This window comes from Gallus gallus, chromosome 2 (assembly GCF_016699485.2).
Source record: "Gallus gallus isolate bGalGal1 chromosome 2, bGalGal1.mat.broiler.GRCg7b, whole genome shotgun sequence".
Classification (NCBI taxonomy): Eukaryota; Metazoa; Chordata; class Aves; order Galliformes; family Phasianidae; genus Gallus; species Gallus gallus.
The window spans coordinates 114,101,317-114,114,387 of record NC_052533.1 but is presented as its reverse complement, the minus strand read 5'-3'; the positions used below and the strand labels follow the sequence as shown (position 1 = coordinate 114,114,387).

The window sequence follows — 13,071 nt, the reverse complement described above, 5'->3', positions numbered from 1 at the left end:
AGAAACAAGTACACATCTATTATTTTGACTTGTTTCTATTGTACTAAATAAAATAGCTCTGTGACTTAAACTATTGGGATTTTCAATGTGGCATTTCTGTATGGACAAGTCTACTTGCTCTTTTGTGCCTAATGAATTTTTTATATTCTAACAAGGACAGGCTTTGTCCCCAGTGGTATCTTTATAAATATGCTCAATATTTAAAGCTTCCTAATTTGGAAAGCATGTGGCATGCCTCCACTTTTGGCTGATCTGTCATTTACCTTTACCAGTACTCTGATGGAAAATCATGAGCATCAGTGTTCTGGTATTGTTTTAGAAAAGACTACTACAAGAGGTAGTTTTTGGCATAGCTGCAATGGAATGGCATTGGACGGGAGGAGTCAGCTGCATTTTAAAATACTGCATTGTAACAAGAAATTTGAGGAGGAAGTTTGCATTTGTTGGTATTTGACACCACCAGGGATATTAAGTGGGAAGTGACCTCAGCGGCAGCAACAAAATGATCTGGAAAGCAAAATTCGTGGCAGTATTGATGCTCAAAAAACTCAAAATGGTATATTGACGTCAGAAAGTTTGGTTGTTTGCTGTTAAGTTCTCAAAGACTGCTTAGGGTAGGGGAGATACTGGGGCAAGATTTTGTAGTTATCATCAGTCTCTTTACTGGGTGGAAGGCACTGGGGCAAACCTGTGGTGCTGCATCTGTGTGCAGGGCGTGATGTTAATGGCTAAAAGCAGCCGTGCTCTTGCAACAATAACTTTCTAACTGCAGTTAATTAGTTCTACACTATAGTCTTCTTCTAACAAAGAGATCTAAAATTAGATCCTCTATGAGGTACATACACAAGCTGCCTTTGTTATAGAGGGGCTCCACTATTCTGACTATAGAGACATGGCATAAATGCAGTAACAAAGTATTTTGTTTTGTGTGTTTATATATATCGCCAATTTGCAATGATATGGTCTGGAGCCCAAGCTGATTCTACAAAATGAATTATATTTTGGTACATACTTTTTGCTACCAGGAACCTGATGAGAATAATAAAAATAAGGATCTGTGCTATTCTGTTTGTCAGAGATTTTCTTTTCCAAAGTATGTGCTAGCGTTGAGTGAATTTTGATTTAAAATTATTGCTAAAATAGTTTGTTTGTCTTAAAACCCATTTGCTGAAAATTATTTTCTTGCTTAAAAATGATAAGAATTGATGTGTGTTTGCTAAGAGTCTGATTAAAGATCACAAAGAAACTCATATTTTGCATCAGAAATAAGCAGATGGTGGACAGATGGTTTAAATTAATATTAATTAAAAATCTTAACTTAAATTGTTTACCCTGTAAACGCAAAGTTAGGAAGCCAGCTTTCATCTTTAGGGTTAATAACACTCCAAGTCTATTTATTAAAAATCACTCCAATGGGCATTCTTTCCAAGCTTTGATCACAAAGATGGTGGCCTCGGTGAAGAGTGTGCGAGTGTGAGAAAGCTGGGGTGAGAGGAGTGCAGGGAGAGCAGTGCTGGGACTCTTCGCAAAGGCTTGGGAAGATCCTGCGAGGGTTAAAAAAATTAAGGGGCTAAAAATTTGTGAGTGGCTTGGAAAGGAAGAAATAGTCAGGGGAGAGGACTGGGAATTGAGGATTTCTTTATCAAGCTGATTCCTTGCTCTTTAAAATTGATTTATATCTGTAGTTTATTATGTTACAGTAAAGCAAACTCCATGAGTACCTCAGAAACCTTCACACGCTGTTGAGAAGAAGGGGGTCAAATTGTGTCTCGGTTTATCCCTTGTATTTCCTTACTGTTTCACTGGGATTGCAGGGGATGTAAATGGGATGAAAATTTCACCAGCTGGTTATTACTGCAAAGAATGTCCAGAGCGCACCCATCTTCGCCACAGAGCAGTGTGTGTATGTGCAAGTCAGGATATGGAATAACTATGATCATTCAAATATCACTACATGGTAACCATGGATACTTGTTGACATTTTTAGTGGTAGTGACTACTTTATCTCAGGACATCTGTCACAGAGCCAAATTTGGCCCTCAGTTAAGCATGTAGCGTTCCCATTAAAATCAAAGGAGATTTGTCCTTCTAGTAAGACAGAATTAGACTGTAAGTATGATAAGCTTTGATGTTTTCTGGGTTTATGGCTAGGATATTTCACAGAGAATGTGCACATTTTAATGGGTACCTTTTTTCCCTAATGCACCTGTCCCTGCAAGTTAAGAATCAAGAGCTCTAAATTTAGACTTAAACTGGGAATCACCCATAAAGAGTTAAGATTTAGTTGAGCTTTGGGAGTATTAGCATTTTCATTCATGACAGTTCACCAAAATGCTCTTTATTAGTTGACTTTAAACTTGGGGAAAATTTTAGATTTTTTTTCTGGTATAGGCAACTTCAAAAGGCATTGTACCACTGCAGTGCTGTACCTTAGGACCCACAGCTAGAGGACTTGCTGTAGAGTTTCTCAAGTGCATCAAGAGGGCCAGAAAGTTTTCCGTGCACTTTACACAATGAATGACCGTGCCAGGTCAGTGTGTAGTCCATAATGGCAAGCACTGTAAGAAAAAGATCTTCCTTTGTAAGCTCAGGCTTCAAAGTCAGATTCCACTGTGGTCATTTTACTGATACTAAGCAAATTCTTAGCAAAAAAACTGAGACACAATTAAAGGAAAAGACAGATGTGGTTTTAAATGTTGGGGTTTTACAGTATGCAATTAAAGCTATTGCCAGCAGATTGAGTCTGGATGTCATCTCCTTGAAGAAAATCTGCCTAGGTAACAAGTTTTCCACTTCAGCCTCCCTCATTCACTTTCCTATATCTCTTACTGCTATTAAAAATAATAATAATAAAAAAATTAAAATGCTGCTATGATCCCACATTACATTTCATAAATCATACTAGGAGAGTAACTGATTTATTCCAAAGTGCCATATTGTTGCCAAAACCAGTAGATCAGTCCACAATTGAAGTGTGTCTTCATGCTGATTTTAGAAGTGCTGTGAAAGTATATGTAGGTGAAATCCTGACAAGGAGAGTAAGTACTATTTTCTTCCAAATCTAAATACAATATGTTGTATCTTCCTTTTTTTTTCTTCTTTCTTTTTTTTTTTTTTTTTTTCTTTGCAGGTCTCTTTACAGATCTTTTCTTTGGCAGTTTTCTTTGTGTTCTTCTTCCAGATGTTGATGGTGCTTATTTTCAGTTATTACTTCTGAAAGCATCATAGTATAAAGCTATGTGTCTCTGTTTTTTCTTCTCGTCTATTCAGGCAGATATATTACCTTTATCATGGACCCGTTTCAATACGTTTATGTCATCCGAAACAGCAAACAACTCGAGTTCCACGAATTTGCTGATAAGATGGCTTCCAAAACTTTTGACTACCCAGCCTTGTCAAATGTAAAATTCCCCGATCTCAAGGAAAACCTGCACAGAATCTACCAGTATCTACAAGGCAAGCCTTTGGAAATAATCTCTGACCACATGATGAAAAATCTCCAGGATATATTTGAATGGAAATGCTCACAAGCAACAGATTGGGAAACAGAAAAAATGTACAAATTCTGCTGCTCTGTAATGTTTGAAGCCAGTTTTGTAACACTATATGGAAGAGTTCCTGCTGCAGATGGCCGCAAAGTTATTAGTGAAATCAGAGACAAATTTATCAAGTTTGATGCCAGCTTTCCCTATTTAGCTGCAAACATACCAATTGAGTTGCTAGGAGCTACCAAGAAGGTTCGGAAGGAGCTTATACATCATTTTTTACTTCAGAACATGACAAAATGGCTGGGAGGGTCAAAAGTGGTCCAAGCCAGACAAGATATATTTGAGAAATATGAGCTGCTTGGAGATTATGACAAAGCAGGTAGGAAACTTATGAATGATAGCTTGTCTAAAATAAAATAATTTACTATAGACCTTTGAAATAAAAAGGCAAAATGGCGACCTTGAATTTTTTTTATGTTCTTTCTAATTGGCTAATGATAAAATGTTTTACTCTGAAACAACCCTCTATGATAATTGATTTTTTTTTTGTGCTGAGGTGGTAAAACAAGATACTTAATGGTGATAATGAGAAAGATTATAACTGAGCTGCATTTACTCCCCTTATTCCCCCCACCCCCCCGACATTACATTTCAAACTATTCTCATTAAGCAGAAAATTAGACTTCAGAAGCCTATTGGTCCTCATTAGCATTCACTGATCCTTGGCTGGGTCTGTGTCCTAACATCTTTTAATTAGCACACTGCAAATCTAATCAGTGTAATAAACGCTATTAATCTTCCTTTTCACTTATTTTCTCCCAGCACATCATTTTGCCTTCCTGTGGGCCTCTGTGGGAAACACGATTCCAGCTACATTCTGGGCCATGTATTATCTGCTGCGGCACCCAGAAGCTCTCGCAGCGGTGCGTGACGAGATTGACCATTTGCTGCAGTCAACAGGTCAGAAGAGAGGGCCCACGTATAACATCCACCTCACCAGAGAACAATTGGACAACCTGGTCTACCTGGGTAATTTATTTTTATCTGTTAGCAAGAGAAGAGGGTCTCTCCCTGCAAACTGGGTTTATCACTCATTTCTGTTTACTGAGAAGGTGGAGGACACAGCTGCCTAATTGACATAATAACACCCATTTACATCAATTATAAATTATGTAGTTTATAGCTGTAGATACTCTCATTGCATGTAAACATTAAAGCCTAGGTAATTAACTATGCAAGGTATGCAAAAGGCTAAATCGAAGCTTTGCAATTATTTGAAAAAAGTTGATGCCTATTAAGTTGCTTGATTCTGAGCATCTGCCGAAGTGTTAATGCATTTCAAATACTTCAGCATGGTACTGCCAAGAAAGACCCTTTTCTGAAATTAAAGTAGGGTAATGCATTTAAACTGCAAATGTAATTTTTTCACAAGCGGTTTCTTTCTTTTTCTCTCCTTAACACGATAAAAAGAGTTCTAAAGCAGACTTCAGCATAGCTATGCCTCTGAACTGAAGAGAAGGACTAAAGCTTTCCAGATGAGAAATGGCATTTTCAGTACTGAAAGCAGCACCTTGATTCAACTCAGAGAGCTCCAGGGGAGATCCAGGTCTCCCAGTTGTAGACCAGTGGCTCACAGGAGGACTCTGGCCGGGCACAATGAGAAGTTGTGTTCTGGGGTTGGATAAGCCTTCAGGGCCCAGTGGTTTCACTTCACTTCATAGTACACAGACACTGGTCAGATGAATGCTGCAATTAGCCTGGAGGAGGAGAGAGCGAAGTATTTGTAGGTGTGTATAGCAGGGAGCAGTCTAGCTTCAAAGCATCTGAAAATCCCCATTGGTAGTGGTATCAGGATAGATGGGAGCTATATAAGGGCATAAAGGGTGAATATCCTTTTTGTTTTAGATACTGACAACAATCCCCTGATAAAGCTGAGCTTAGCCCTATGTGTTTCGATAGCTCCTGTCCTGACTTGGTGGTCTGCTCTAAAATGAAGCTGTGATAGAATGGGGCGATGAAGCAGTGTGGGGTCAGTGTGCCTGTTGAGCATCTATGTAAAGGATGCCTCTCTCCAGTATGGCATGTACTGAGAGCCCTGAGAGCCTGTGGTTCAATTTGAATTGTCTCTCACAGCACAAATCTAAAATTGAGTTTGATTCAGCTTCTTTTTATTAAAGCATTATTGTTAACTATATGCAGTGTGGCTCTAGTAAGTTGGTTTCATATGGAGTTACAGCTCTTTTGATGCAGATTTGTCTGTAGCTGATGAAGAGGGTTTTTGATGTTGGGAAGATATCCAATAACAAGAGTAACTTGACATTCTAAACCATTCCTGTAACTTAGGAACACAAGTAAAATTGTTTCACATCTGAGTTAGCATCCACCAAAAGATAATAGAGAAGAAAAGTTGCCAAGCATCAAAATGATAAAATCATAGATTCATAAAGGTTAGAAAAGACCTTCGAGACCATCTAGTAGAACCGTCAGCCCATCCCCACTGTGCCCACTAAACCATGTCCCTAAGTGCCACATCTGCCCTTTTCTTGAAAACCTTCAGGGACAGTGACTGCTCCACCTCCCTGGGCAGCCTTTTCCAATGCCTCACCACTCTTCCTGAGAAGAAATTTTTCCTACAATGATCAAGACAAAATTTATTTTCTAATTGGAGACAGAGGTGGAATTGGTAAAGGAAAAACAAAAGCACCCCAGAAGTGCAGGAATAAGGAAAATAAAAGCACAAAACTCACTATGATCACCTGGTGAAAAATGGGATAAACAGTTTCCAATATTGACTATGTCATCCTCTTGCTGCTCCTTGAAACTGTCAAATGTCTCGGTATCATTGATATACATGTTAAGAGGAAAATGCTATGTCTTACTTTGTAGTATTCTAGTTACACTTCTGTTAAATTTTTATAATGGTGTTAAACATAATGTGGTATGTAAAGAAGCTTGATTTCAATTCTTCTGGCACTTAAGTCGTAAGGGGCTGGATACTGTCCCATAAAATAATAATACAGAAAAAAAACTGTACCATAAGAGAATTAAATTCATGCTTCAGTGGAGAGGAGAAAGGGATGTTTTCTCAGTAAATGTATAGAAGGAACAAAGGTTCAAATTTTCATTGCTTGTCCAGCAAGAATTCCCCATCTCCACTGGCAGCTGCATGGAGAAAGCCATGAGCCAACCCTGCCCACACTTAGAGTACCTACAGCTTTCTGGCCACGACATGTGCGAAGGAGCCTGTCCTCCTCCCTCTCCCCCTGTTATGACCTGCAGCACAGAAAAATGGGAATTTGCATCCCTGCTCCTGTGTAAGGCAGCCAGGTGGGGTTCTTGTCTGTTTATCACCTTGTCATCTCTTTCTCCTGTTTTAAGCGCTCTGCTTCCCCGTCCTCTTTTGGCCTACTGTAACAAGAGCCTTTTTTTGGATTCCTCATGTTATGGAGAGCAAGCAGGAATTGCTAAAAAGCCTTTCTGAGAGGCATTGTTGTTATTGTGGCCACATTCGTTGGGTCTAGGGAATGACATGTCCCGATTTACTTCTAAATTCAAAACACAGGTATGTGATTAAAAAAAAAAAAAAAGAAGGTAAAAGAAGCTTTCAATCCTCTTGTCACACATTGTGGCCCTGATTATTCTCTTTCGATGGCATTTCTGGGGCAGCGCACTTCGTGTTGTCTGCTTAAGACTTTTCCAGCAACCAAAACACGCGTGCTTGTGCGCACAGAGTAACATACATTATTAGTCATTATGACTCACAATGGAGCTCTAATACGGTAAACGATACATGAGAACGGTCTGTCGGTTTTTATGGTTATAATGGAAATGCAAAGGGTAGAGCAGAAATATACTTAGTGCATGTGTAACGCTAGGCATGTTTAGTCAGTTCGTTTGTTCAGTATTAGTCCATTCATTTATATGGTGAAGTATTCTTGCCCCAGGTCACTGCTGAATCCTGGAGATTTCCTGCAAAAAAAGCACAGCTTGAAAAATGGTTTCGTATAGACAAAAGGGCAGGAACCCCAAAAGAACTAATGCGGAGTGTGTAACTGTAACACAAGCAATAAGCATTAAAATTGTTGTTTGGGTTGAGGTAAATAAATACATTTTTCCTGGAGGCAGCTGGACAGTACCATGTAATTCTTAGGAAGATACAGATGTAGTTGTTTCCAGTTGTCGTGTGTAGGCACACCGCTGTGCACGTGCGTTAGTGACCCCCCCAAATATTTGCATACCCAATCGCTTTTTTCCTATAATGCACTCTAATAATTATAGTTCCCTATTACCTGCTGTTAGTGTAAAATTAACAATCCATTATGCACAATAAGTTTTATAAAACATTTACAGATCGAGATCATGTTTAATTAAAATTAACTTGCCTATGAAAGCCAAATGCACTTATGATTCACAGTGACCTTTTATTACCTGCAGTCCCTTGTTTTGGCTGGATGATTGACAGCTTGCTGTTTGGCTACCATGTTGTATTTCAGCTGACAAGACTTTTCATTTTAACTCAATTTGCCTGCCTATCACAAGCTGGTGGCAGGCCAGGCTCAAGTCACCCAGCTTTGCCTCAGCAGCTTGCTCTATTTCTCATTAGTACGCATTTATTCAGTGGAAATTGGAAGACAAATGCTTGAAGGCATGTGAACTAAGTATAGCAAATTAGGGTTTAAAGACTGAATATTTATAAGTATATTGAAACAGTTTTTAAAAAAAATCTAGAATGAATTGGAGACTGAGTGCTAGCTTTAGTATAAGAGGAATGAAGAGAGAAGTGGGAGGATTCTAAGAATAACAATACTATGAGATATTTCTCTCTCTCTCTCTCTCTAGAAAATATGTAAAATCTCTCTGACAACACCTTATCAAACAACAGCCTGGCTTCTTTATGTAGTGTGTGTACGGCAAAGTTTAGCATCTCGTGTGTGTAAGAAGGGGAAAAAAATGAGGGTCATGCTCATTTGCTGCTTGGTTATCCCTTGGTATGCTTTAAATTGCCTTGTTTGTTCGGCACAAGCACAGAAACAGATGTTGCTCTACCACGCTGGATAATTTACTGTACCTCATGGTGCAGAATGGAAGGCCTCCCAAGCTACCCAGCTGGTCTGTCAGCGGCGATGGCTGGTGTCTGCTCAACTATGACAACTGCAAGCAAAGGCTGCAGCTTTATTGTGCAGTTGTCATTCCTCCCAACGTATAGCCCCGGCATTTGGGGAAAGCTGACTGTCTCTTTTTTTAATGTTTGCCTGCAAACCCGTATAAGCTTCCATCCTCCTTTGTTGATCATAATGTGAGTCATTACTTTTGTCATCTAATGATTATCGGCATGATCGCTCAGAGCTAGAGCCAAGCTCGCCTTCCACACATAACTGGTACTGGAAGGTAAAACAGATTTGTCATTTACGATCTGACCGCTAAGCCACACTTTGTGCTCCATTATTGTGATTAACTTCTGCATAAGATATGCTGCCCGATTGTCATCTGCGATCCGGCGGTGGGCACCGACTGCCGCACTCTGCAGGAGGACGGCCCCCGATAGGATGTGACTGCAGTGCTGGTCGAGTTAAACGCAGACCCGCTATTCTGCAGCGGCGCTGCAATAATTATTTTTCCTTTTTTTTTGCTCTCCCCATCCCCCCCACCCCGTTTGATTTCCTGGGTGAACGGTGCTGCCGTATGCATTGCCGCCGTTTCCAAAATCGTGGCGTTCCGAGCTGTGAGCTCTGAAGGCTGAGGGCAGTCTGGGAGTGGAGGCTGGACCCTTCCTTTGTACCATGCAAAGTTTTGTTGCCAGAGCACTGCCAGTTGAAATCTATCGTGTCAGGTGCCTTGTGGCTATTCACAGTAGAGGCCATATTCTGGAACCAGGGTTCTTCTCTGGCTTCGTCACCAACAAGCCGATTTGACTCTGCCTGATTATAGTAACGAAGGCAGTCCAAAAGAATATGCACAGACTCACTGTACGTCACATTGAATCACGGCACTGGCCACACAAAGCTGACCGCAGCCTCATTTCTTTAGACAAATGCATGCTTAAGGAAAAACCTCTTGCAAGAAAGCATCCAGGGCCACTTTATTTGCTATGCACGCTGCACCAGATTTAATTTTTAGTGAAAGAGCATTTGTTATTATTTTTTTCAGCTGCATCTACACTGGGTAGCTACTGTCTCTAATAAACTAACCTTTCGGGTGCAGCAGTTACAGCGCCTTGGTGAACGCTTAGAGAAGGCTTATTTGATATCCCCAAACATAAAAATGGGCACAAATGGATTGTTATGAGAAAATGAAACCCAATTTTAGGCTGTTTTTCATGCTGATGATTAGAAGGAATCAAGTAACATATAACAGCACCCATACATGCTGGTGGAAAAATAGTCAGTTTTGATTACAAAGTGAGAGATGCAGCCTTAGACAGGAGCTACATGCTGATATACATGCTATCAGAATGATTTATGCAAATTATGCATATTATTCCCAAAGGAATTCCTCCTCAAACTGCCAGGATAAATTGCCGGAAATTAGCCATAAAATCTGTCGTGCTAGGAGCAAAAGGTGAAGGCCACTGGGAAAGCAAGGACATTCAGCTTCTGGAGCCTTCCAGGATGTGATGGTGGAGACAGAAACTGAGCTTCTCCTGTACTGAAAGGGCTATGTTTTGTTTTCTCTTTGACAATTAAAAGTGTCTTTCTCTCTTAAAACTCCCAGGAAGATAATGAATTGCTTTCATTCACTTTGACCATAAGAGATGCTACCATTTGGCAATATAGCTCACTGAAAACAAAGCAAATAAATTTAAAAATCCTCAGACTAACAAGCAAAGTGTTTTTTCTAGCATGTAGTTGTACCTCTACACCCAACAGCTTCTGAAAGGCATGCTGAATAGCTCTGTGGATGCTTTTGCTGGTATTTGCTCTCAAGCTCCAAAATGAAAGGAAATGCATAAAGCATTCATGTCTTCTGATTGTGTTGTTTTCAACATGGTGCCTGAATAATGACTTTCCACCCAAAATCTGGGGCTGCCTCCAGCTGACACAATATCTCAGAACCATCAGCGAGAATCACATCGCAGTGCTTAGAGCCGCAGCCCCCGCCCTGCGGGACTGTTTAGTACCTTCTCGTGGTGTCTGGTTCATGTTTTGTTTTGTTTGTGGCTTGTTTTTTTTTTTTTTTCCTCCTTTAGCCTGCCCTACTAAACCTGTCGAGATGCAGCAGCTGCAGCCATGTATAACTTGCAGTCATCTCCCATATTTCTGATGCTTCCCCCCCTCCGCTTTTGTTTAATCACAGAGAGCGCCTTAAACGAGAGTTTACGGATGTGCTCATCTTCCATGAACATTCGCATCAGCCAGGAGGATTTTGTTCTCAAGCTCGAAGGGGATCAGGAAGTCAGTTTGAGGAAAGGAGACTGGATAGCCCTTTACCCTCAGATTTTGCACATGGACCCCGAGGTCTATGAAGATCCTAAGGTAAACGCTCAGCTGGTGCTGCTCTTCCTACTTCAGGCACATTGCAGCAGCCAGGCCTTTTGTGAAGGGTTTTTTTGTTGTTTCTTTCTTTTTTTTTTTTTTCCTGCTGTTCCTTCTTGTGGAACAAATCTTCTGACTTTCAGATGTATTTTCGAGGGCCCTACAGGTCAAAAGATTCATGGCCTGAAGAGAGAAATATGGTGATGAGACTGACTGCTACTGCTTTCAAAGGAAATGACAATTGCACATTGACTACCATGAACTTTAGGCTAAATGTGGGTTTTGTTTGTCAGTGGATCATTTGATACCCAAGGAGGGCTGAATAATAGAAGGTGGTTTAAATAGCAAATAATGTGGGCCATTTAGCTAAGTGCCCCCAAAGCATCATTGACTCTCTGAAGCCCTATAATAGCAGTGACTTACTTGAGCCTTATGCTTTTTCACCTCTCTTCATAGGGATTCACCCCTTCTCGATCAATTAGTATAGCGTTGTGAACTTGAGACTAAAGCTGTTGCTCCACAGCAAAGCTCCGAGGGTAATTGTGTCATCTCCTTGTATTTTTCTCTGACGCTCAAGTTAATGAATATCAAAGACTCGAAATTAATCCACCCTGCCTCAGCCTTAATATGGCTTCAGAAGTTCACCACCTGCATGCAAATTAAATAGTCTGAGTCTGCAGTAGGTTATTCCACTCGGTCGCTGTCCGTGGTCAGGGTGCCACATAGGAAGTGAGGCTGTCTGTAGGCGGGCCTTTTCAGCTGTAGAGATAGGAGCTTTTCCTGCATCACTCCTCATCCCCCTTTCCCTAAGCAAACAGCCTTCTGCCTATCATGCTGATTTCCGTGTTTGGGCATGTTTACATGTTCATAGAAACCCCATGTTAGAGAAACTGCTCCCCAGGGCTCTTCTTTTGGGGAATTTAGGGATAAGGATGTATACGTGGGGTTGCACAGGAGGGATGAGATTCAGATGCCTTGATGGTGAAGGGCAGTATCGTGCTGTGCAGGAACCCTGCCAGAGGCAGAGGGGAGTTGTGGTATGTGTTGGAGTTAGAAGGAGCAGGATGTAGAAACAGGTATGATCACAAGAGCCAGGAAAATGGAAATAATATCCAGTAGGACCCTGCTATCTGCTCCCATCCAAAATGAAGACAAAGACTGCTGAAAAAATTAGTATTTTTAAAAATATTCATGTATCAGCAAATAGTTAATTAATACTTTTATCCTTAAAAAGTCACAGCTAACAAATAAGCTTTTTCTCATTTTATTCTTAACACTTTATTTTGGAGAACATTATTGATTTGTCAAAAGTCCATCTGTTTGTTTAGGTCCTAGACTAAAGCATCGGAGTGGTAGCTGTGCCCCTCCCTTATTCAATAATTGTAAGAATACATTACCATATTTCCATTCCTTGAATATATCTGCTTGGTATCAGTTCTGCTCTGCTTTCACAGTACAGCTTTAGTTCATATATTTTATCTTTTTGATAGTGAATGAGCAATCCACACATTGCAGTACATTGATTTCAGCACATGGGCCCTCTTGAAAAGTGGGGAAATCACTGTTCTGTTTGGTTCTTAAAATATGCAGTGTGCTTTCAACAATAACTACTGAAGATCAGATAGAAATGGAGAATGAATTTTTTGAAAGGTGCAGTCTTGAGCTTGTCATGTATTTAGGGAAAACTTTCCTGGGAAAACAGGCAGCTTGACGAGATAATTTTGTAGCAATGCTTTTCTCCTGGATACATAAATTTAAGAGCTATCAAGTTATCTTCTGCTTTGGCACCATATTGTATATGTGTAAGCATATACTGTTGACCTCTTTCTCCACTCAAAGTCTAAATAAATGAGTCCATTTTTGTAAAGTGGATAAGTAAACCTCCAAATCGTAGCACAGTTAAGTTACAGAGCTCAGTAAACGGAACTGTGCAAATTCCCTAGAATGAAAGAAAAGGAAACCTTGCAGGAAACCCTACATGGTGGCTTCCCAAACAAAGCTAAATACAGGACATGACAGAGTGAGACTTATACCAGTCACAGGAGACTCCTCACTTTTCCTAGTACAGTAAGCAGATCATTCACAGAAAACGTTATCTCCAGTTTCTTCAC

The 13,071-nt window shown here is 40.3% G+C and overlaps 1 protein-coding gene across 1 annotated transcript in view; it reads left to right on the top strand.

Moving 5' to 3' along the window:
• The window catches only part of CYP7B1 (cytochrome P450 family 7 subfamily B member 1), a 123,586-nt gene that overhangs the window by 103,830 nt on the left and 6,685 nt on the right, over positions 1-13,071 (top strand). The window contains exons 3-5 of the mRNA XM_025147742.3: positions 3,271-3,867; positions 4,311-4,517; positions 10,782-10,960. Coding sequence (XP_025003510.2) covers positions 3,271-3,867; positions 4,311-4,517; positions 10,782-10,960 — 983 coding nt within the window. The remainder of the gene's footprint in view (positions 1-3,270; positions 3,868-4,310; positions 4,518-10,781; positions 10,961-13,071) is intronic.